The sequence below is a fragment of the Eutrigla gurnardus genome, assembly GCF_963514095.1.
Source record: "Eutrigla gurnardus genome assembly, chromosome: 4".
In the NCBI taxonomy this organism is placed as follows: Eukaryota; Metazoa; Chordata; class Actinopteri; order Perciformes; family Triglidae; genus Eutrigla; species Eutrigla gurnardus.
Genome location: NC_139918.1, coordinates 2660375 through 2686324, shown reverse-complemented (window position 1 = coordinate 2686324; position 25950 = coordinate 2660375). Strand labels below are relative to the sequence as shown.

Here is a 25950-nt window from a genome sequence, read left to right as displayed (position 1 = left end):
GGCGCATCACGTAGTAGATAGATTACCGGTTGCCAGGTTCGCCCACATGCAACAGGAAACATCAAATCGAAAATATATTTTTTATTATTATTTCCCAAATAACCAAGACAGCAATGACTTGTCGAGTCATTTCATGCAAGTCTAAGTCAAGTCTCAAGTCATGGATAGCAAGTCCAAGTCAAGTCAAGTCTTTTCTCACTGTTGATCAAGCAAGTCACAAGTCCTCAATCTGGCGACTTAAGTCTGACTCGAGTCAAGTCACTAGACTAGAGTCCCCCATCTCTGGACTGATTATGCTGATAAAAATGTGCTTTCCTACACCGTGACACTGTGAGCTAGCTTGCCAATTTCTTACAGTTACAGAACATAAAAAGCATGCTGGCTATTCAATCCGAGAAATGTAATGGTCACTGTAAAATGTACAAAATGACATTTTGTCTGTAGGCCCATTTGCTACACAAATAAAATACAGTGCAGGTGGAGAACAGAAGAGAACACAAGCATTGCCCCTGTCAAATAAAGTAATAAGTAAACAGTAAAATGAAAACGTGTTTGGACATGCACCTGATAGTTCTGCAGCAGTATGAGGCTGAGGTAGAACTCGGAGAAGGCTAGCTGCAGGTCCTTTATGTTTCTGTGTTTGCATCGCTCCTGCTGCGACAGGGCGAACACCGTCTTCCTCCGCCTCAGGCCCCGCCCATTAGCCCAGCTCTCCCTCTGAGCGTCCAGCGACGACTGCAGCTCGTTCTGCAACGTGGCGAACCTGCGCTGAGCCTCAGCCAGCTTTTCTGGAGGGGTGAAGAGATGAAGAGGATGTTAAAGGTTTCTATCTCTCAAGTATACGACTGTGTGTTTTAGTTGTAGTCATTACCAGAGTAGAAGGTGTTGATCTTGGCCAGTTCTTTTTCACATGTCTGGAAGAACTTCTCCTCAAACTTAGCGTAGTACCTCTTAACAGTGTCCTCATCTGTGACTGCAAGAAGATATGAGTAGTTAGATTATGTGAAGAGTATTTGTCTCATAGCACGATTAAATCACCTTAATGGACCTGTAGATAGAAGAAGATAGAAACAAAGAGGAGAGGATGAAGGGCAGGTGAAGAGAGGACAGCAAAGGCAGATGTGGTGATAGAAGATTAAAGTGTGAATGAAGTATTCCATCTTTTGTTTATCAAAGCTCCGTACTGCTCTGCTCTGACCAGCAGATGGAGCAGTGAGACAGCACAGGTTCAGTTTTCAAAAGCTGGATCCTTTGTGGTTTCTATGAACACTTGGATTTCTCCACCCTCATCTATGACTGAAACGTTCATTCTTCTAATGTATATAAATCACAGGTTTAATGGTTTGCTTAGGATGTGTTAAATACAGAGGGAAGTCTAATGGCCAATCCTGACTGACCTGATGGACTAAACTTTTTAATAACAAAGATTGTGTACATTTGTTTCACATCACACTGTGTGAGATAAACACCCATTCATTAGAACCTTCTGGTGTCTGTCAACATGAGTAGGTGAAACCTGCTGTCTGGCTGGACATCATGTCGTCATCTGTTTAACTGCAGATCACATGACATGATTAAGCTCCATTTGAGTCAAATGTTATAAATGCACTTACAAGATTAAAACTTCATACTCCTATCTTAAGATGTTTTATTTAAGAATGAAGCAAATAACACTCATTATATGGTGGTTCATTCATTAGTCAATATTTTACATATACGGTTTATATGAAGTTTATATGAAGTTCAAAGATATGAGCTCATGAAGCTGAAAGCATTTCCTGTTTTTTCATTGGAGCGTGTGGTAAAAGAATACATATTAATAGTGTGTAACAATATACATAGTAGGATGTTCCTTTTGGAAAACAAACCAACAAAATGTATTGACATAAACACTATGTTGAGGATTAAACACCACCCAAAATATAAATAAAATCCGTCTCTCTTGGCTCAAACATCTACAATCTGCAGCCTGTCAGTCAGTCTCCGGGGCAACTCTGTCGTTGATGACGTTAGGATCGCAGTGAGCACCGCCGCCTGCGTTAGCACCTCTGTACATCATACTGTAATATCTCCCCCTTAATAGTCTATAATTCATGAAAACTGGTTTCATACTAAGGTGTCAGACACACACAAACACACACACACACACACACACAGTGGGGACTACATATGTTGGTGAGGAGTTTCAGGTGCAGCCAGTGGTTGAATGTTGGCTAATGCTAGTAGAAATGCTAATCTCCAACGAGCCAATTTATTCACTACACTTCACTTTACTTCACTCCACTCCACTCCACAGGGGTTAAGTTAGATTGTTTAGACGTTATCTGCAGGCTTGATAACGTTATCTGCAGGCATGCTAACGCTATCTGCAGGGATGCTAACGCTATCTGCAGGCATGCTAACGCTATCTGCAGGCATGCTAACGCTATCTGCAGACATGCTAACGCTATCTGCAGGCTTCCATGTGCTGATAACGTGAACTCTTTAGCTTGTAGATCCTCCGTATTCTGTGAGTTCCAGACGTGTTGACTTCTCCAGCTTTACATTTCACATTACAAACACTGCAGCAGTGATGTACGACTGTACGTGTACTTGCAACTGTTTCTGCGGACTCCCACAATGCCCCTTGGTTGCGTAGTACACTCGACTGACCAATGGTGCAACTTCAGTCACCTACTCACAATTGAGGTTCAATATTTTGCCCAAGGACACTTTGACATGTGGACTGGAGGATCCAGTCAGGGATCAAACCGGTCGGGGATCAAACCGCTGATTAGTGGAAGGTACACACTTCCTCCTGAACCAAAGCTGCCCCCCTTTTAAAAAATTGCACAGGACCAATTCTGTTTACGGATTGTTTTTGTGACGGCATCTGGTTGGTACTCCGTTGGAGAATTATGTTGATATCAACGGTGTATTTAATTGTATCCTAAATACCATGCCAAAAGGTTTCATTCCTGTTCCTGTCATTAAGTCAAATGTGTCTGTGTGTTTTTAAACATAGTTTTACCAGAACAGCATCCTGTAATTTCCATCAAAATAGGGAAGAGGGAACCTGTGTGTCCGACCACTAACGTGTAGCCACTGTCACGCCAACAACAAGCCAACAACAGACAGGGCAGGTGGTTTTGAGTCAGACTCTGCAGACTCAGTGATTCACTGGCTTTCAGACTGACTGCTTTCAGACAAGACACCAAATTACCTAAATTGGAGTGTCCCAACCACGAGAGTAATCTCCTTATCCATTTTTGGCCTTATTCTGCTCTTTTCTCTCATGTCATCATGATTATTATCATTATTATCATTATGACATGTCCGTCTCCCAGTAATAGGCTATACTTTTCATTGACAATTGATGTTTTAAACTCTAGTTTTCAGCAGCAACCTGCTTTTCTCTCACACAAATGCATTCACACTCAGAAGGCAGTCAGGTAAACAGGCCTCTGTGTCTTGCTCAAAAGCACTTGAACCACGACCGAACACTGTACGCCTAAACACAGTAACCTTCCACTGTGATGAACACTCGACGTTCATTGTGAATAACCTTCTAACACCAAACATCCACTGCTGTTTTCTAAATTAAAACCATATTTTATAATTGTAAATAACAATGTTTCCATTCAGTATGTATTTTTCACACAATTTGTTTTCTTTACAGTTTACAGATCACTTGACTTCCAGATAGAGATTGTTCTACTTCTTTACCTGTTTGGTACATGAGTAAAGAGATGAGTAAAGGGGGAAATTCCTTGTATGCATACTTGGCCAATAAAGATGAAAGATTCTCATTCTAATTCTGTTCAGTAGCTTGAGGGAGCGAACAGCATACATTGTCATTTCATTCAAGTTGGTTCTAGGTCGACTGATAGAGAACTTTTGAAGGCCAAAATAATAAGTAGTTCGGGGGGAGGAGAAAGCTGAAGCAACCAATAATCCTCCCCTGTTGAAAAACAGACCAAAGAAAAAACATCTACAGAATGAACAATCTGTCATTTTACTTCAGACGGTACAAACTGGATAACAGCTGAACTGAAAATCTAAATCAAAGTAACTATAGCTAAATAAATAAACGGTCTACGAGTTTAGCCGTGGTACATGAATCCACTTTCAATGCCACACCCCCTTTTTGCCAATTTTCGTGATATCAACACACCTTCACACAATGCCACAAACTTGGCCTCCATCCTAAATGTCATCCTCCTGGGACAAAGACTAGGCTGTCAAAGACCCCGATCACACTGAGACATGTTACAACAGCTGTGGCTGCTTCACACGCGCCCATGGCCAAGTGCATCAGGCAGAACAGCTGATCAACCTGTGGAGCAGAGCTGCATGCGCAACCCATTGGCTGTATACAGAAGTGGGTGTAATATCGTGATGCAACCATTGCTTATTGGACTACAGCTTTGAAGCCTTGAGTTGGGCATGTTGGCTGTCGCCACCTCTGGTGGGCGCTAGAGTGATTGTTCCTATCCTGATGTAGGGACGGTTTATTTGTTAATAGGTATAGCCAAGTGTCTCTCTGTATCCTGTATCTTTTCTTTACAGAACCACACATTAGGGATGCACCGAATATTCGGCCACCAAAAATTTTCGGCCGAAATTCAGCGCATTTTTGGGTTTTCGGCCAAAATACTTTTATCACCGAAACAACACAGCCGAAACACAAAGTTGTAATGATGCAAACATAAACCGCGGCCAGCGCACGCTTGTCTGGATAAGTGCCAACATGTCTGTGGTGTTGACGTTTCACTGAGATCTATTCGATCCTCTGCACTTCCTCGGGACTGTGCTTGATCCATGTTATAAAGATCATTACTTGGATGTTGGGTTGAAGCAGCGCACACGAGAAGTGATCCAGTATGCCATGGATGTGTGGACACAGTGCAGGAGAAGGAGAGCAGAGCGCAGAAAAAACGTGTCTCTGCGCCAGATGAGGGGCATATACTAGGGCTGAACGATTTATCGTTTTCTGACCGAAATTGCGATTTCAGACAACGCGATCATGTGATCGCCAAAGCTGCGGTTTTTGCAGTGCTCCTGACTCACCCAGGATCTGTTGTCAACTATTTTACACATACATGCCGTCCTCCGACCATCCTGCCAAGCTCACCAATCAGACTACTCGTGAACAGGTCACGCTAACCAATCAGTATTAACCTGCTCCGTATTTGTAATTAGTCAGAAATTACTTCAACTGGACCAGAAGCGGAGTTAGGGGATTTAATCGCCAAGAAAAACAGCACGTCCGTCATTTGGGAGTATTTTGGGTTTGAGGCTGCAGACGTGCACCAGAAACGGGTACTGTGCAAAACCTGTCGCGCTAAAGTTGCAACATCCAGCAGAAACACAACCAATATATACCGGTGATATAATCTCCCGCGAGAGGGTGCATTTCACGGCAGGGGCGCTGATTACGGCACAACACCGGCACTTGAAAAATCACCTCAGACATTTGCATGACGCGTGCATGACGAAAAAGTCCGGTGAAAAGTCCGGTGACTATGATGATCAGGCCCACTGTAGCAAACAGACTACAATTACAGCATCTTTTGCCAGTGTAACTCCGTACGATAAGAGCAGCGGAAGACACCAGAAAGACGGATTTAAAAACCTCCTCCGCACGCTGGACAGATATACGATTCCCTCCCGCACCGACTTCTAACAGGTTGCCGACCCACAGCTATACGCGGAGTGTAAAGAAAAAGTGGTAAGCCATAAATGAATGACCCACCTATTTTAATGTCTGACATATTTTTTATAAGGGTCATTTTATTTCAATAACAGTTTTTGTATTTGATTTACAATTAAATTATTACAGTTAAGGATTTTTGCACATTTTAAGACAGTCAAAGATGGCTCTTTTAGTTCATTTGTAATAACTGCCATTGGTCAAGGACTTTAAAGAATGAACATGCATGTTTCTTGTTAATAAATTCATTTGGAAGCAATTTTTAACTTTAGTCCTTGCATTAGAGTAAAAGCATTCAATGTTTTAATGTTACTATACTGTCCATTGTGAATATTGCACTGAAGCTTGATTTGAAGGAAATCGTGAATCAAATCGAAATCGCAATATCTGTCAGAAAACTCGCAATTAGATCTTTTCCCAAAATCGTTCAGCCCTAGCATATACCCACGTTGTCTGTTAGATGAGACATTAAACATTTTATTTTGATTTGTATTATATACTGTGCAATCTTGTAATGTCAGTGCTAAATAAATATTTTCAGACTTTTGTAATTGATTTATTCTTTGAATTGCAATGCCTTGATTTTAGTGAGGTTAGTACACAGTCATAGCCATAAATGCAATGGTTCTAATAATTGGAATATTAATTTATTTCGGTGTTTCGGTTTTCGGGCCTTGGTTTCCTCATTTTCGGTTTTCGGTTTCGGTCAAGAGATTTAACTGATTGCCACACCTACAGGAGATTTTCATATTCCGCTTTCCGGCTGTGGCTCAGCTGTGGAGAGAGTCTTCCTCCAATGGGAAGATCGGCGGTTCGAAGCTGCAGTCTGATATGGACCAAAAACCATAACTTAATATTATTTCCCATAAAGAAATAACAAAAACAAGGTCAGATCCAAGTCAAATTAACTAATTAATTATTAAATGTGCCAAATATAACAGAGGCACTTTTATTAAACAGGCTACACAATATCAACATGTACTTGCAGGGTTCGACAATAACGGTTGCCCGATTGCCCGGGGCAAGTAAAAATAACCGGCGGGCAGGTAGAACCTGTTCAGACTTGCCCGGTCGGGCAAGCACAAACTCCGACAAATTCGTATCATCTGTCTGCTGCTGTGGCGGCGGCAGTTGCAGTGTGCTGCTTTTTTTTTTGTGTGTGTGCTTCGATTGGCTAATGGTACAGACACACCAACTCCGGCAGCGACGCAACGGACCGTCGAACGCACCGGCGAGTGGGCAGTTCTGTGTTCAAGTTGGATCAATTGGATAGACGTCCTGCGAAGTGGGCGGGACTTGAGTTTTGCTCTGCCGTTTCCAACATGGCGGCCGGGCCACAAACGATCTCATTTTACAGTTAAACTACACGCTAAAGCATGTTTCTGAAAACATTTGAGGCGGGAAATGTGTAGTGCAGTAACAGAATCTGGATTCATATTTGATCAACACTGCCTAGTTTGATAGTTTGAACGAAGTTTCTGGAGCCGGCGGCATTGCGTTCGACGGACGGCATTTGCATAAAGTTCAATCCATCGAACTTTATGCAAATTCACGTACGGCGACAGGGCAGCCAATTCGACGTGCCGTATCCATCATGCGGAGCTCCTGCTCTACATAGACAATGAATGGGATCCGTTGACTTGACGTCTGCTGCCGGAGTTGGTGTGTCTGTACGAGCCTCTGTGCTGACGTGCTGACTATTGATGTACCGACGCAGACGTACGGTGACGTTGTTTCACTTCCGCGGGAATGACAGCTATCGCAAACAAAATTTAGACAGCCATAGCAAGTCACTTCCTCACCTGGCCTGCGTACAGGCTAAAAAACACCGAAATGTTCCCGGACCGATGGACCGTTGTGTCCAAAGACTCTACCTGGAGAGCCACAACCAGATAAAAAAATGTCTAACGACAGCTTATCATGTCGCCAAAACGGAGCAGCCGTTCACGCAGTATGCATCTCTTCTAAATCTCCAGACGACAAATGGAGTGGACGTCGGGTCAAGATACAATGTCACAACATTTCTTTCATTGGTTGGAAGAGAGCAGGGAGAAGTTTCATATGAAATGTAATGACAAATGAAAAATAAAAACAGCTTTCTGACAGAAGAAGTGTTGTGTAGTGTCGTCTACAGTCAACAGATAATGGATTTTAGTAAGATATAAGTCTTGAAGAAAATTTGCACAACACCGCGGCACCACAAAAAGAACCTCTTAGGCAGGGCAAGTAAGAATTTAGGCAGGGCAAGTAAGAATTTAGGCAGGGCAAGTAGATTTGAAAAGTACTTGCCCGACGGGCAAGTAGGAAAAAACCTTAACGTCGGACCCTGACTTGCTTTTTAAATAAAAATAAATAATATTAACTTAAACTCCTTCCTTAAACTTTGGCCTTCTCCTATCTTGGCCATTTGATGAGGCAGGCTGCAGGCTATGTTCAGCTCCAAATTGAAAAGCCAGCTTTTAGAGGAACTTAGAAAAAATCCAAGCACCTGAATATTTGACAGAGGGTTTAAGGGTGCACACAAGGGTGCACGATGGAGCCTAAAGTCCGGATTGTTTGACTAGTGTGAACGCTCCAACGGTACGCTTCCTCGGCCCCGGCACGCTTGGAAGAGGTGGATTCTGGGCCAGGCTTGCGGGCTCGTGGTGTCGGCAGTACCGGAGCAGAACCCGACCGGTACTTGTATAGTAAAAACTCTGCACACACTCAGCTCAAAAGCTCTGATGCAGGCCGAGTAGAAATAGGCGGTGACACGACTCATCAGAAAAGTTTCAGTTGTGTTCTCTGTGTTTTTCTCTCATGTGATGACTGAAAACAACATCAAGCCATACTGTGTCTGCCATGTTGTTGCTGCATGCAGGACTTGTGTGTGAGTGAGCAGGTAGGGGAGGGGCTGGTACTGGTTTCACAGAGGAAGAGAGGCGGGGCGAGGCGGAGTCGTGTGAGGGACACGGGGAGAAACAGGCCAATTGGCGGCTCCACCAAAGAAACTTATATTTTAACGTGACATAAATCTTGATACACAAGATATTGTCTTATCCTATATTGTGTTTGAAAATATATTGATATTTTAAAAAGAAAATCGATAGAATCACCCAGCTCTACCAAAGGCATGGTGACACAAAAATCTAATGAAAGTCTATCCATGATCCTGTAGTTAAAATAATCCAGTTTATTATTTCAGTACCAGTTAATATAGCCAACACTGAACCTGACATAACCAACTGCACTTTATGGTACAAAGCCCTCCCCCGCCTGCATGACACATCACGTACATGGCACATACATCTCAGCCCTAAGACAAGTCACAGAAAGGTTCTTAAAATAAGCTGAAGAGTGTGAGATTTAATCATGAGCCAGACGATGAGAATGGAAGCTGTGAATCACAGGAGGTGGGAACATGTGACTAGACTTCTGTAGGACACAGATCCAGAGATGGGGATAGTGTCCAACCTATTGGCCATGCTGCAAATTAGTCAGTCACTAGACATACTTACACTATATGGATAAAATACATACAATTCCATAGCCTTATTTTAGCAGGTATGAAATAATTCTAGCATTTAATAATTAGCAATACATACAAAGCACATCTAAGGCTGATAAGAATGTTATTAGGTCTGCAGGTGTTTGGTTATGAACTAATGTGGTGGATAAATCAATATTCTGACCTGATGACGGCGGTATAGGAGCCATCTTAGTACAAAGTTATTTAAATTCACCCCGAAGGAAAGACGAATGCCTGGGCCATATTAAATGGTAATCAATGTTTACCCTGTGATGTCAAGAGAAGTCAGGCTGGCTAGCATGGTTAACAACTTGAGTGTTTTCTAATGCAACCTCCATTTCATTGTTAACAGCAAATAACACATATACACACTATATTGCCAAGTGTTCAGTCACCCTTCCAAATAATTGAAATCAGGTGATCCAATCACTTCCATGGCCACAGGTGTATAAAAGCAGCACCTAGGCATGCAGGCTGTTCCTACAAACATTTGTGAAAGTATGGGTCAGTATGTCAAAGTATGGCAGTTTTTTCTCGCCACTGTCGCTGTAACGCTTGCCCCTGGCTGATGTTGGGAATTTGAAATTGTGTTGACTCTTGAAATTTTGAGCGTATTCTAGTCCTACTCAATGTGTTAAGTGTCCTGAGATGACTTCTGTTGTGATTTGACACTATAAATAAAATTGAATTGAATTGAATTGGGTCGCTCTCAGGAGCTCAGTGACTTCCAGCGTGGTACTGTGATAGGATAGGACATCATTAAAATCATATATATATATATATATATATATATATATATATATATATATATATATATATATATATTAGGGCTGTCAACACAACATCCTCTTAACGCCGTTAATTTTTTTAACACGCGATTAACGCTCTGTATTTAAAAAAAAAAAAAACGCGCATTGTATTATTTATGGCCGTCGGTGTAGTCTTGATCCAGAGGGAAGGTGCCTGTCCACAGGCAGCGGTGTTTCCCCGCGTCCCATTCATTGTCTATGTGAAAAGCCGTGCAATGCATTCTGGTGGCGTTGCGGCGAATGTCGAGAGACGGCGCGCGAGTTGGCCGCTCCTCATTTGCCTAAAGTATAAGTCGAATCTACTTTATGCTAATCAGAGGCGCCGGGCTCGACTCGCCGCCTCGGGAACGCTCGCGAACGCTCGCAAAAAGTTGTTGTTTAAAGGAGAGCGCCTGTCAATCATCCTCTAGTGGCAGCCCACCAAGCGTGCAATACTGGGAAGCGGCGCGTCCACACGCGTTTAAAATCGATTTGTGAACGGCAAATTCACCTTCAAAAGACTGCCAGATGGTTCAGTCGATAAGACCAAAGTCATCTGCGCGTACTGTGGGTATGAAATGAGCTACCATAGAAGTACGTCCAGTCTGAGATATCACTTGCAAGCCAATGCACTTATATCCTAACTGTACTTATCTCCTGTTACACTATCTCCTGTGACATGTTCACTTTAATTGTTTGTGATATATTCTTATAACCCTGTTTTGATCCCATGTTTTGGTAAGGGGATATTTGAAGTGTTAAATAAACATTTTCATAAATCAAGTATATTTGCCCTTATGTTGTTAAAAGTATTAAGAATATGAAAAAAATACATTAAGGTACATTTAGAAGAAGAAAAAAAATGTGCCAAAAAATGCGATTATTTTGCGATTAATCGCTAATATATATATATATATATATATATCCTGGTACTGTGATAGGATGCCACCTGTGCAACAAGTCCAGTCGTGAAATGTCCTCCCTCTGTCAATGGGATTAGAACAAAGTGGAAGTGATTGGGAACGACAGTAACTCAGCCAACAAGTGGTCGACCACGTAAAATGGAGCGGGGTCAGCGGATGCTGAGGCACATAGTGCACAGAGGTCACCAACTTTCTGCAGAGTCATCACTACAGACCTCCAAACTTCATGTGGCCTTCAGATTAGCTCAAGAACAGTGTAGAGAGCTTCATGGAATGGGTTTCCATGGCGATCAGCTGCATCCAAGCCATACATCAGCAAGTGCAATGCAAAGCATCAGATTAGAGTTTAGCTTCTCTGCCCGAGCCCGACCCGGTTCGGGTCGGGCCTTTAAACAAGCGTTTGTGTTTTTTTTTTCTATCATTGCTCTATTGGCCTAATCTGAGGAGAAGGCTAGGCATAAACATTAAATATTATTGGTTATATGTTTAGCAGAGTAGGTCTACGTAAGATATGTGTACAAAGTAAAAAGACGCTACACATAGTGCGCACGCATCATTCATAACCTGCATTCACAACCAATTCATAACGCTCTGTGCAGCTAAATCAAAGAATAAAGGAGTTAGGCTAAAGTGCAACATGGAACTTGGAGACATAAAGGATGAATTAAAAACAGGACAATTAAAGTTGAGCAAGTCATCAGGAAAGTCCGAGGTACGGGATCATTTCAAGTGAGTAGTGGGAGAAGGCGCTAACATATGTGTCGGCTTTGTCCAGTCATATCCGAATCGCGGCACTAACGTAGCCTATAAAATTATTTGTAGCCTATATCTTTGTGACTGAGTAGTGGTGCAGCCGCACCCCCACTTCCCACGGATATGCACATACAACAGCCTCATGCAAGAAAAATAATTGTCGGGTTGAAATCGGGCTCGGGCTCTTAATAACAGTTAATGTGTCGGGCCAGTCCGGGTTCGGACAGAACGCGCACAGGCTCGGGTAGGGTCAGGCTTGATGTTCTGGGCCCGAACTAAGCTCTACATCAGATGCAGTGGTGTAAAGCATGCCGCCACTGGACTCCAGAGCAGTGGAGACGTTCTCTGGAGGGACCAATCACGCTTCTCCATCTGGCAATCTGATGGACGAGTCTGGGTTTGGTGGTTGCCAGTACAACGGTACTTGTCTGGCTGCATTGTGCCACGTGTAAAGTTTGGGGGAGGGGGATTATGGTGTGGGGTGTTTTTCAGGAGCTGGGCTTGGCCCCTTAGTTCCAGTGAAAGGAACTCTGAATGCTTCAGCGTACCAAGAGATGTTGGACAAGTCCATGCTCCCAACTTTGTGGACCAGTTTGGGGACGGCCCCTTTCTGTTCCAACATGACTGTGCACCAGTGCACAAAGAACTTGACTGGCCTGCACAGAGTCCTGACCTCAACCCGATAGAACACCTTTGGGATGAATTAGAGTGGAGACTGAGAGCCAGGCCTTCCCTCCAACATCAGTGTGTGACCTCACAAATACACTTCTGTAAGAATGGTCAAAAAGTCCCATAAACACACTCCTAAACCGTGTGGAAAGCCTTCCAGAAGAGTTGAAGCTGTTATAGCTGCAAAGGGTGGACCGACGTCACATTAAACCCTATGGATTAAGAATGGAGGTCACTTAAGTTCATATGCGAGTCAAGGCAGGGGAGTGAATACTTTTGGCAATATAGTGTGTATACTAGGGATGCAACAATATTCGGTATTTTACCGAACCGTTCAATACGCCCTGTTCGGTTCAATGCACAACGGCAAACAACGGTATTTTCGGTACGTTTCCCTGGCAAAAAACTTTCAAAACATTGTGCAGCCGCGCATGCTGTGTCTGTCCCTCGGGAGCACTGAGAGCAGCCGCAGCACATTGTTCAGGCCAAAGCAGGCTCAGTGCCATGCACTGGTCATGCCGCCTCAGAGCCAATCAGAACGTCCCTGAATTCCCTAGGAGCCAATCAGTGCTCTGCATGCAAATGTTGAACGCTGAGGAGCGCTGGCTGGCTCCTGGGACCTTCTGATTGGCTCACCAACTCCGGCAGCGACGGATACGGACGCAACGGACCGTCGAACGCACCGGCGAGTGGGCAGGTCTGTGTTCAAGTGGGCGGGACTTGAGTTTTGCTCTGCCGTTTCCAACATGGCGGCCGGGCCACAAACGATCTCATTTTACAGTTAAACTACACGCTAAAGCATGTTTCTGAAAACATTTGAGGCGGGAAATGTGTAGTGCAGTAACAGAATCTGGATTCATATTTGATCAACACTGCCTAGTTTGATAGTTTGAACGAAGTTTCTGGAGCCGGCGGCATTGCGTTGGACGGACGTCATTTGCATAAAGTTCAATCTATCGAACTTTATGCAAATTCACATACGGCGACAGGGCCGCCAACTCAACGTGCCGTATCCATCATGCGGAGCTCCTGCTCTACATAGACAATGAATGGGATCCGTTGATTTGACGTCTGTTGCCGGAGTTGGTGTGTCTGTACCTTCATGGTGCACTTGATGTTGCACTTTGTGTAATGTTTGTTTACATTGTTTACACATTACCTATTTATAACTGAGGGATAGCACTTCCCTTGTGCAGGTTGTATTAAGTCCTCTTGTTCAATTATTTTGGATGCTGCACTTTACATTGTTGTTAACATTTTATATTTTTCATAACTGGTCAAGGCAAGTACTGTTTTTGAGGTTGTAATAAGTCCTCTTGCTCAATTATTTTTGATGCTGCACTTTACATTGTTGTTTACATTTTGTATTATTCATAACAAGAGGCCAAGGCAAGTACTGCCTTCAAGTGTGCAGGTTGTAAAAGGTTTGTTCAAGTATTTTGAATGGATGCTACAATTTGTCATGTTTACATTTAATTGTATTTGTAGTGTTTAGTACTTAACTTAATATTTAATTTGTGTGGTTTTATGTTTGCTGTTTAATTTGATCTGATCACTGTTTTTTAATAAAGTTTGTGGTTTGATTATATCTGTGCTGCTTTTAATTATTTTTACATTGCAATATTGCCTTTGCTAGTCTGAGTAGTTGTATATTAAAATATCGAAACCGTATCGTTATCGTAGCCCAAAAACCGTGATGCATACCGAACCGTGGGAAAACTGTACCGTTGCATCCCTAGTGTATACAACTGAATAGTATGAGCTTTATGCGTGGGTTTGGCTCGTGTGCTAGGCTTCTGTCCGTTTTGATGCTGTGAGAAGCTCTACCTTACAAATTATACTGTTTTGTGGCTGATCTTGATTTGTTCTGCTGCGTCATATTTCTGACTGAAAATAGGCCCCTTTGGTGGTGAAAGATACCAGGAACAGACATATTGTGTTGACATACTGTTTTGTATTGCTTCTAGTGTGTAGTGCAGGGGCACAAAGAGGCCTGTCATTATATGATGAAAAATAACTGCTTTTAAGACATTTCAAGACTCTTTGAGGGTTTACATTTTGGTCATACCGTGGCTGTTGTTCATGTATTTTTGCAAAGACACATAATTAAGCAATGATGCAGGATGAGGTAGCTCCACATAAACAGTAATTGAGGAACTGGAGGTTAAGAACTGCCTATGCATATTCTGATAGCAAAAGATATAATGTACACTTGACCTATACATTCCTGTTAACGTTCAGTTTCTTCATATTACTACCCACCTTTCTACCACAAATGTATATTATTTCAATCACACTTTATACATCTATATGCCAACCCAAGATATTAACTTTGTAATATTTTTTGTCTGATGATTTGTCTTTTTTTTAAAAACATATTTCATGAGCATTGTTAGAGACCTGAGATTTGTATTTCCTAACTGTAGTGCACAGAAATAACTAATATTTTGCCTTTCTAGTCTTTGACCAATCAAAGCCCTTTACACTACTACTACTACAACAATAACTACATACCACTTTTAGGGATGGGTATCGTTAAATGGTGCCAACAGGCACCAAACAAATGATGTAAGTCCTAAAATAAAATGGTACCACATCTCAGTGCTTTACAGTAGATGCTCTGTTGCCTAGAAGCAGAGAAAAGGAGACAACATTCACCTGCAAGCAACATCACACTACACACACTACACACACTACACACACACACACACACTTGTTGCTGTCTCGACTGGCCATTGGGCGGCGACTCCTCTGGTTGCTAAGATAAGTTTAAGTTTAGAAGATTGGATGGAATGTATTGTCTCAGTAAACATTGTAAACCCCATGACTTTAAGCTCTCAGTCACTAGTTTCAAGTCTTCTCCAATCCAGCACGATGTTCATTTAGTAAATGATGGTCTATTTAGAGACAAATGAACAAAGGGAGGAGAAACTTAAAAGAAATTTTGTAAGCAGAGAGAATTTAGTGGGCAAAACCACTGGTAAAGGATGCATATTTACATTTATTTCACATTCATAGGGCTTCCTTCCAAACTCCTGTATCTAACCCCAACGGCACATTCTTTGTTCTTTTTAGGCTCTCAGAGGTCACAATAATAATAATGGAGCAGACCATAGTGATGTGAGTGTGTGTGTGTGTGTGTGTGAGAGAGAGAGAGAGAGAGAGAGAGAGAGAGAGAGAGAGAGAGAGAGAGAGAGAGAGAGAGAGAGAGAGAGAGAGAGAGAGAGAGAGAGAGAGAGAGAGAGAGAGTGTGTGTGTGTGTGTGTGTGTGTGTGTGTGTGTGTGTGTGTGTGTGTGTGTGTGTGTGTGTGTGTGCGTGCGTGCGTGCGTGCGTGCGTGCGTAATTAATACCTTCAATAGATGGGGCCTGGTCCTGAGCAGCATACAGCATCTCTTTGAAAGCCTGCAGACACGACAGAAATGATAATTCAAATTCAATATTAAACAATTATATCTCCACAATGTTTAAAATGTGTGTGCTATTTATCTACCATCACTATTTGCCCATTGGATTAATGTTTTTTCATATCAAACAATATTGGACAGGTCACCAGTCTATCACAGGGAGACATGTAGAGACAGACAGGTAACCAGTCTATCACAGGGCTGACAGGTAGAGACAGACAGGTAACCAGTCTATCACAGGGAGACATGTAGAGACAGACAGGTAATCAGTCTATCACAGGGCTGACAGGTAGAGACAGACAGGTAACCAGTCTATCACAGGGAGACATGTAGAGACAGACAGGTAACCAGTCTATCACAGGGCTGACATGTAGAGACAGACAGGTAACCAGTCTATCACAGGGAGACATGTAGAGACAGACAGGTAACCAGTCTATCACAGGGAGACATGTAGAGACAGACAGGTAACCAGTCTATCACAGGGCTGACAGGTAGAGACAGACAGGTAACCAGTCTATCACAGGGAGACATGTAGAGACAGACAGGTAATCAGTCTATCACAGGGCTGACAGGTAGAGACAGACAGGTAACCAGTCTATCACAGGGAGACATGTAGAGACAGACAGGTAACCAGTCTATCACAGGGAGACATGTAGAGACAGACAGGTAACCAGTCTATCACAGGGCTGACATGTAGAGACAGACAGGTAACCAGTCTATCACAGGGCTGACAGGTAGAGACAGACAGGTAACCAGTCTATCACAGGGAGACATGTAGAGACAGACAGGTAACCAGTCTATCACAGGGCTGACATGTAGAGACAGACAGGTAACCAGTCTATCACAGGGAGACATGTAGAGACAGACAGGTAACCAGTCTATCACAGGGCTGACATGTAGAGACAGACAGGTAACCAGTCTATCACAGGGAGACATGTAGAGACAGACAGGTAACCAGTCTATCACAGGGCTGACATGTAGAGACAGACAGGTAACCAGTCTATCACAGGGAGACATGTAGAGACAGACAGGTAACCAGTCTATCACAGGGCTGACATGTAGAGACAGACAGGTAACCAGTCTATCACAGGGCTGACATGTAGAGACAGACAGGTAACCAGTCTATCACAGGGCTGACATGTAGAGACAGACAGGTAACCAGTCTATTTAAGTTTTTTTTTTACTTTCAGGATATGTTCCAGGGAGATATGTTAACATATCCTGCAAGTTTCGTGATGATTGAGTTAAATTTTGTGGAGTTATGTCTATTGATTTCTAGAGCCCCGCCCCTCTGATGTTCATTGGCTAATAACTTCTGAACGCAACCATATTTCACAAAGCTTTTGATAGCACTTGACCAGCTAGGTCTAATGACGATTCACAGAAATTTATGTGAGAATCGGATCTACGCTTTAGGAGACGTTAGCAAAAACTTGTTTTTCACAAAATTCAAAATGGCGGACAATTGTGGTAGGCGGACTTTAGTAGTCCCAATGGCAATTTTGTAGAACACACTTGCCTGCACATGTGTGCAAAATCTTGTGTCAATTGGAGTTACGGTGTGTCCTTTGGCCTAAAACGCGTTAGGTGGCGCTAGAGAGCCACTTTTTTGTGGCCGATTATGAAACCTTTAAAATGTCGCAATTTTCGCCAGTCCCCATGTGCATGACCATTTTTTTCAACTTCTGAATATGATGAGGCCTCCAAAAAGGCAACGGAAGTCGTGAAAGAAAAAGAAGAAAAAAACGATACAATTTCAATAGGGCTTCGCAGCCCGACGGTGTCGGCGCTCGGGCCCTAAAGATAGTTGATTCCCAATTGAGATGAATATTTTGTGTTTGAATGGCGTGAACATGTTGAAAACTGTTGAAGGAGTTAAGAGCCAAACTTTGTGACCAGGAAGATATAATAAGTTGAAACAAAGAAGAACACATGGTGTGAATGTCTCCCTGCATTCACAACCAATTCATGGCATAATTGGAACAGGATCAAAAATGTGTATGTCGGTTGCCATTGACTACAGTCAGTGATACTACTACTACTACTTAGTAACGCGTTACTGTAGTCGGACTACTTTTTTCAGTAATGAGTAGTCTAACGCGCTACTTAGTAACGCGTTACTGTAGTTGGACTACTTTTTTCAGTAACGAGTAGTCTAACGCGCTACTATTGCCAAACCAGTAGTCAGATTAAAGTTACTTATCCAAATACACGGTGCGTTACTATTTTTGTCAGTAAAAAAAAAAGGATCTGCTTTCTTCTTGCATCTCGGGGGTGACGTAGGTTAGCCGACACCTTCACGGACGGTCGCGTGTAGTCGCTATACCGGCAGAAACGTAAACAATGGAGGGGGAGAGATACGCATTTTCCAGCTGGAAATACAAGCATTATTTCGACTTCATCTCAGCAAAAGATGGCAACATAAAGGTTCGTTGTACACTCTGTGTTAACAACAAAGTGTTGTCTACTTTCAAGAATACAACGTCAAACTTGAAAAAACATTTAGAGTCACAGCATGGCACAACCACATTAAACGAGCAGGTCCCGCCCGGTGACGGTGAAAAGGCGCAGCGTGTGAATAAACAAGACGAGTTCTGGATTTCACGGAGCTCCTGCTAACTCAGTCTGTGCTGAAATGCGAGCGGAGTCTCTCTTGAGAGTGTTTAGTGGAGAAATGTGTCGCTGCTTGCTGGCCCCGCCCCCTCCCTTCGTCATCACGCCGCTCATACTTGAGGACTGTGTGTTCATTTGTTTCATAAAACCAATCCTTGCTGCTCTAATGCTGGTTCAATATTCATAAAATGTTCATTCATGATGTTGCTGCCATTACAATATGCAAACAATTATTTAAGTTAAGTGAAGTCAAGAAAGACTGTCTTTATTTTTTTATATAAAAACATGTATTTTCTATCAGAACATAGTTTTCAAGTGCAACTTAAAATGTCAGTGGATACATTGTTGATGTTACTGTTAAAAAAGCACATCAATAAAGTGAGTATTGGCAAAATCGGTAGTTGGCAGCTGTTGAATGTAACTAATAAAGTAACTTGTAATCTAACTTAGTTACTTTTTAAATCAAGTCGTCAGTAACTTAACTAAGTTACTTTTTAAAGGAGTAGTCAGTAGTCAGTAGTCAGGTTACTTTTTCAAAGTAACTGTGGCAACACTGACTACAGTCCACATTTTTTCTGAAATAGGGCCCCATGGGTAACATGACTTGGGCTCTATTGCATGGATATAACAGTATCATTTGGCCTGTGTTGCTGTGCCTCCGTGCTGTAATCAGTCAGTCTGCTTCATGCTCTGTAGAGCTGCTGTGGAACAGTCATTCAGTCTCAGAGGACTAGCAGGAGAGCAGACAGTCGCCCTCTTTCATACGGTCTCGCTCAAGGGTGTGACAGTAGAGTGATCAGTCAGTCAGTGTTTCAACCCCGAAACAAGACCACAATGGCATCACTGTGTGCCAGACCGCTAGCAGAGAGCTAGCTTCTGCAGCAAACAGCAGAGCATATCAAGGTCATGGTGCAGCCCACACAGCCGGGCTGTACTCACTGTACCGCCAATGTCAACAACAACAACACCGCAGACAACAAACAGCAAAACACATGGCAGCAGAGATGAGCGGGCAGTAAGAGGACTCCCATCCTGGAGTTACATGGGCCCACTAGACCGAAAACTACAACCACCTAGAAATAGAACTTGTTGGTTGTGAATGCAGGAGGCATTCACAACATGTGTTCTTATTTATGTTTCTACTTATTATATCTTCCTGGTCACAAAGTTTGGCTCTTAACAATTTTCAACTCCATTCAAACAGAATATTCATCTCAATTGGGAATCTATCGCATCTATTTTTTTTAATTGATACCATTAATTATTTCAGACGTTTTGACGTTTTCAGCCATTTTTTCCACATTCATCTTCAAAAAATTCTCAATATTCACACTTTTCCAAGCATTTTCAAAGCTCATCTAGTCATTCTCACTTCCAGATACAAACATTCAAACTGTGTAACATTCACAAAGATTATGGGCCCTAGTTTCGTGGCGCAGCGCAGGGTGGCGCAGGGTGGCGGAGCCGCCGCAATGCAAGTTTCGACCAGCGCAGCCTTGCGCACTAGGACTTTCACACATTCATTCAACTTTGTGCCAAAAGATGATATGAATGCTGTGACAGTCGCAGTTCAAATATTGGCCACTTAGCTTTTCAACAAACCCTACATTATTTCATAGTGTTCTGGACATTATTTAAAGTTTTCAAAGGCAGCAATCCGCATTTGGCTTCAGCTTGTCAACAGGGAGCGTTCACAATCGCAACTTCAGAACTTGCCTACTCTAGTTTGTTGTGTTTTTTCTGATATTCATGTGACAAAGTGGACAAATAGGGACAGCGGAAACTTTTTACCCAGACGCAGAGAGAAACTTGTGTAATAATAATACATCGTCATTTCTTTTGACTGTAGAAATAGAGTTACAATTTGAGGAAAGAATCCAGGATCAATACAAAACTGTTTCCAGTGTAACATGAGAGATCAAGCACTCAGCAGGGGAGTTTCTGTCAAAAGATATTTCTTTGTGAAAGGGACACCACATGCTGGAAAGAAAGGAACGTGATCGTCTTTTTCACATTAAAACGAAAACCAAGAGTTGTGAATTTCCACACAGGCTGATAAACATGCAGAACTGTCAGGGTTATCAAATCAATAAACATTTTCACTGGAAGCAGGGGAGCGGAAATTACAATTATGCATTTGATTTATTCTTTGATTATGTTTGAATTGTACCATGAATTACACACATGATGTTCGTCAACTTAAAGGGTATGGGAAGAGGTGTGCTTTGTCTGGTGTGTTAAATGCTCGAAATAATATATAATAATATAATATATAATATAATTAAAAAAAACATTAAAGTTTGGATTTATCTTCTTCGTCTCTAAAATAAATTACATTTTCGTTATCACAGAGAGTTACGTAGATTCAGTGGATTCCCAGGTAGCAGGAACATGTGAAGAGTACAGGCTGGTTTCAGCCTGATGCTGTGTGAGGAATAAAACATACACTCACCGGCCACTTTATTAGGTACACCTGTCCAACTGCTCCTTAACGCAAATGTCTAATCAGCCAATCACATGGCAGCAACTCAATGCATTTAGGCATGTAGACATGGTCAAGAGGATCTGCTGCAGTTCAAACCGAGCATCAGAATGGGGAAGAAAGGTGATTTAAGTGACTTTGAACGTGGCATGGTTGTTGGTGCCAGACGGGCTGGTCTGAGTATTTCAGAAACTGCTGATCTACTGGGATTTTCACGCACAACCATCTCTAGGGTTTACAGAGAATGGTCCGAAAAAGAGAAAATATCCAGTGAGCGGCAGTTCTGTGGGCGCAAATGCCTTGTTGATGCCAGAGGTCAGAGGAGAATGGCCAGACTGGTTCGAGCTGATAGAAAGGCAACAGTAACTCAAATAACCACTCGTTACAACCGAGGTATGCAGAAGAGCATCTCTGAACGCACAACACGTGGAACCTTGAGGCGGATGGGCTACAGCAGCAGAAGACCACACCGGGTGCCACTCCTGTCAGCTATGAACAGGAAACTGAGGCTACGATTCGCACAGGCTCACCAAAATTGGACAATAGAAGATTGGAAAAACGTTGCCTGGTCTGATGAGTCTGGATTTCTGCTGCGACATTCGGATGGTAGGGTCAGAATTTGGCGTCAAGAACATGAAAGCATGGATCCATCCTGCCTTGTATCAACGGTTCAGGCTGGTGGTGGTGGTGTAATGGTGTGGGGGATATTTTCTTGGCACACTTTGGGCCCATTAGTACCAATTGAGCATCATGTCAACGCCACAGCCTACCTGAGTATTGTTGCTGACCATGTCCATCCTTTTATGACCACAGTGTACCCATCTTCTGATGGCTACTTCCAGCAGGATAACGCATCATGTCATAAAGCATGAATCATCTCAGACTGGTTTCTTGAACATGACAATGAGTTCACTGTACTCAAATGGCCTCCACAGTCCCCAGATCTCAATCCAATAGAGCACCTTTGGGATGTGGTGGAACGGGAGATTCCCATCATGGATGTGCAGCCGACAAATCTGCAGCAACTGCGTGATGCTATCATGTCAATATGGACCAAACTCTCTGAGGAATGTTTCCAGTACCTTGTTGAATCTATGCCACGAAGGATTAAGGCAGTTCTGAAGGCAAAAGGGGGTCCAACCCGGTACTAGCAAGGTTTACCTAATAAAGTAGCCGGTCAGTGTAGATGTGGTGTGTGTTGTATCGGCCCGGTGTCTGAACCGACACTCTCTCTCTCTCTCTCTCTCTCTCTCTCTCTCTCTCTCTCTCTCTCTCTCTCTCTCTCTCTCTCTCTCTCTCTCTCTCTCTCTCTCTCTCTCTCTCTCTCTCTCTCTCTCTCTCTCTCTCTCACACACACACACACACCAGTGAGAACTGCAACAACGGTTCATGCGTTCCCACACCCCTCCTGAGGCCCATGGTGTGTGTGTGTGTGTGTGTGTGTGTGTGGTCAGAAGCAGGCTCAGCATGTGCTCAGGCACAAGTTTCCAAAACAAAACACACCCAGAGCTCAACAGGAAGGAGGGCAGCGCTCTTATCCTCACAGATTAGCCTACTTGTGTCTCTTCTCTCACACTTACTCTGACATCCCCTCTCTGTGCTCTCAGCTTTAACCTTGCTGGCTTGTTAGCTTCGTTATGGCATTTTCTCTTCACTTTCACACACGCCGTCTTGATCCAGACTTGTGACCCGAGGCTCAGATCGTTGCACCAACATCGTTAACTACAAATTATCTCCTAATGTTTCCCTCATTAGCTGCTGAGTACAGACAAAGTCAGAGGAGAAGGTCAAATATTATTATCACCATCATTTATTAGGGGTGGAAGGTAAACAGCAGTATTTAAGTGCCTTAACTGGTAAAGGAAGACTTCTACCTAATGTTGGGGCCTGATCATCGCTGTTTGAGCTTTTATTCTCCTTTTTTCATCCACATCTTTTCTTTTTATTCCTTCTCCTTCCCTTTGCATTCATTTCCATTATATTGTTAGAATATTACCGACACCGACCTCCCTCTCTGCCCACTCACTGTGGTTTATACGTTCCTTCCCCTCCGTCTCAGCCCCTCTCTGCTCCCTCTCCACCACCCACGAGGACACAAACACTTAAATCTCCACACCAAACGTCAGAAGGATTATATGAGTCATACCTGGATTATGCTTGCATTTGTGTCTTATAGACACCTACCAAGTTTTTCTAGGGTTTTCCTTATTTTTGTGTTTCTGGTGATTTGAATAATAGTTTAAGTGTTTTAGTGTCGGTGGCCCATAATCCTGTAAGGACCGATATGATGCGAACTAAAAGCTAAACAATGGTGTGACTTATTCTTGACACCTGACAGCTATTCTTTAAACTATTTGGGGATTTAGGCCCAATTATATTGTATTATAGGTTGAAAATATTATTGAAATATATAAAAAGAAAACTAGAATGCAGGTTCTAAACCTGCGTTTTGGATTTTGCTGCCAAGCTACGTTTATTTCAATCCGGATCATAGACTCCGCCTTCTGAGAGTTTAGTCATTTGAAGATTATTCATTTATGTCAATTCATCAACCAAATGCCAGCATGATTAACATTATTTATAACTTGAAATGTATTACAACAGTGTAGTCTATTATATAACGGTGGTGAGATGAAACGCCCCAGCACCCTGAGGGTGTCAGAAAACCACCCTCTGTGGGCACAGACAAACAATAATCCTACACAACTTAATATGACAATGGACTAAATAAGTCAAGTAGATGTTTCAGACACCCTTCTCCAAATATTTGCTGACTTGGACAGTGACTAAAAGCAGAATTGTTGATTTGCCCTTATTTTTCTGTCAGATACTCTTACCCGCTCCAACTGAAACCAGCTACGGTCAGCAAACTAACTTCCCATGAACTGAGGACACGCACACGCACACGCGCACACACACACACACACACACAGTATGAAGGTAAATCGATGTCAAAACACTTAGAAAGACGCGCAGCAGCGTGTGTGTGAACGCATGGTTATTTGTTATGCGTGCGTGCGTGCGTGCGTTGTCGTGCGCAGGTTGTATGTCACGCGTAACAAGAAGCTGCGTACATATGAAGCAGCGTGCGCACGTCTGTCTCTCACTGTTTGACAAATGTTGTTACGCGTTCACACGCACGTGCGGTCGCAGATTCTGATGCTGCGCGGCCGGAATTGATCTGCTGTGCGCACCTACTCCGCGTAACTTGAACGCGTAATGTAGTTGGCCTGTTCATTTCAGTCAACCAGGGGAGGCAACTACATTACACGCTGATGTTACGCGGAGTAGGTGCGCACAGCAGATCAACTTCCGGCCGCGCAGCATCAGAATCTGCGACCGCACGTGCGTGTGAACGCGTAAAAACATTTGTCAAACAGTGAGAGACAGACGTGCGCACGCTGCTTCATATGTACGCCGCTTCTTGTTACGCGTGACAGAGTCTGCGCACGTCGTTTCCGCGTACATGTGAGCGCCTGACAAAAATGTTCAATTATCTTCATGCGAGCGTTAATGCGTGCGTTCGCTAAAAAACGCATGAATGTTACGCGTAGTTACTCCGCGTAATGTGATCACAGGCGTGCAGCAGCCATCACGCGTGAACGCGTGACCATTATAAGTCAATGAGGAAACTACATTACACGTCAGGCGCTGTGTGCTGCACAGGCGTCAAAGCACGCGGGTGTGACGCGTTCAGTTGATAGTTGCGCAAGTAATATGAAACGATTCTGACGCCATATACACACGCACACGCATACACACGCACACACGCACACACACTCGCTCACTCACACACACTTTTTGCATTTGTGAAAATGATTTCTTTAAAATCCAGAATGTAATATGGCACTTAAATGCTTTGAATGGGTTTAGTTTTGATTATAATAATATTAATATATAATATTAGAATATGCAATTTAATAGCAATAAAAATGTAGATATTTTTCTAAAAAGGAAGTTGTTCAATTTGAGACATGTCTTCCTTTCCGTTTTGTTGTTTTGTTTATTTAATTGCTAAGATTCAATCTTAATTTTTTTTTAATTTTTATTCAGACATAAAGGCTGACTGTTGATTGTATTGTTCTATTTTACATGTTATTTCTTGACACTGCCACGTATGAGCACTGTATTGATTTGTTGATTTGTGTAGAAAAACACAATAAACAAATGTCGTAAAAAAAAAAGCCCTCAGAACAACTTCAGATTTAGACAGCAAAACAAATGTTAGGTTCAGGAAGATAGCCACATACACGCCACTTCACAACAAAACAACACACCCAAGTGGTCACGAACACGATGAAAATTAATGGGGAGATGCATCGCTAGACTTAAAGGAAAACACCACCGCATTTCCATACTGAACTATGTTCTGCTCTGATCTTAGACGAGGTGATACATACCTCCCTCTCCTCTGTGCGTGCACTCAATGGCTCTTGCGCGCACTCCGCGCAGCGCTAATTTGCTAGCATGTAGCTTGTCCCAGTATATTCCTTAGGATCCAAAGGGGGGTGAAGTTAGAAGCGACCAAGCACTTCCACGTTGTCCCTATTTAAATACGGTTACGTGAGTAGTTACACGACCCAAGTTTGGTTACACAAAATGAAACGTGCCAATTTTTCTAAGCGGATAACAAGGATAACTATATAGTATGGCGGAATAACAACTGGAAGAACTTCGACGTCGGCGCAGTAATATCATCACTCCGCTTCCCCTCTTACTTCCGTCAATAGAACCTACGTGACCTGCACGCCGTCGCCTGCACTACCTGTAGTAGTTTGTGCACAGTTGAGGAAGCATCAGGTTGTAGTAAGATAGTTTGTGAACAATCAAACATCGTGGTTATAACGTGCATCGTACAGGGTTGTGAAAACAAGCAGAAGGTATATAGTCCCGTCATGTTTTGAGTGATGATATTACTGCGCCGACGTCGAAGTTCTTCCAGTTGTTATTCCGCCATACTATATAGTTATCCTTGTTATCCGCTTAGAAAAATTGGCATGTTTCATTTTGTGTAACCAAACTTGGGTCGTGTAACTACTCACGTAACCGTATTTAAATAGGGACAACGTGGAAGTGCTTGGTCGCTTCTAACTTCACCCCCCTTTGGATCCTAAGGA

At 42.8% G+C, this 25950-nt stretch overlaps 1 protein-coding gene across 1 annotated transcript in view; it reads right to left on the bottom strand.

Annotated features, from left to right (window-relative positions):
• Positions 1-25950, bottom strand: part of LOC311012787 (xenotropic and polytropic retrovirus receptor 1 homolog) — a 70408-nt gene that overhangs the window by 34017 nt on the left and 10441 nt on the right. Inside the window, exons 2-4 of the mRNA XM_084008435.1 lie at positions 15685-15736; positions 872-973; positions 565-788 (exon numbers count right to left, since the gene is read on the bottom strand). Coding sequence (XP_083864561.1) covers positions 565-788; positions 872-973; positions 15685-15736 — 378 coding nt within the window. The remainder of the gene's footprint in view (positions 1-564; positions 789-871; positions 974-15684; positions 15737-25950) is intronic.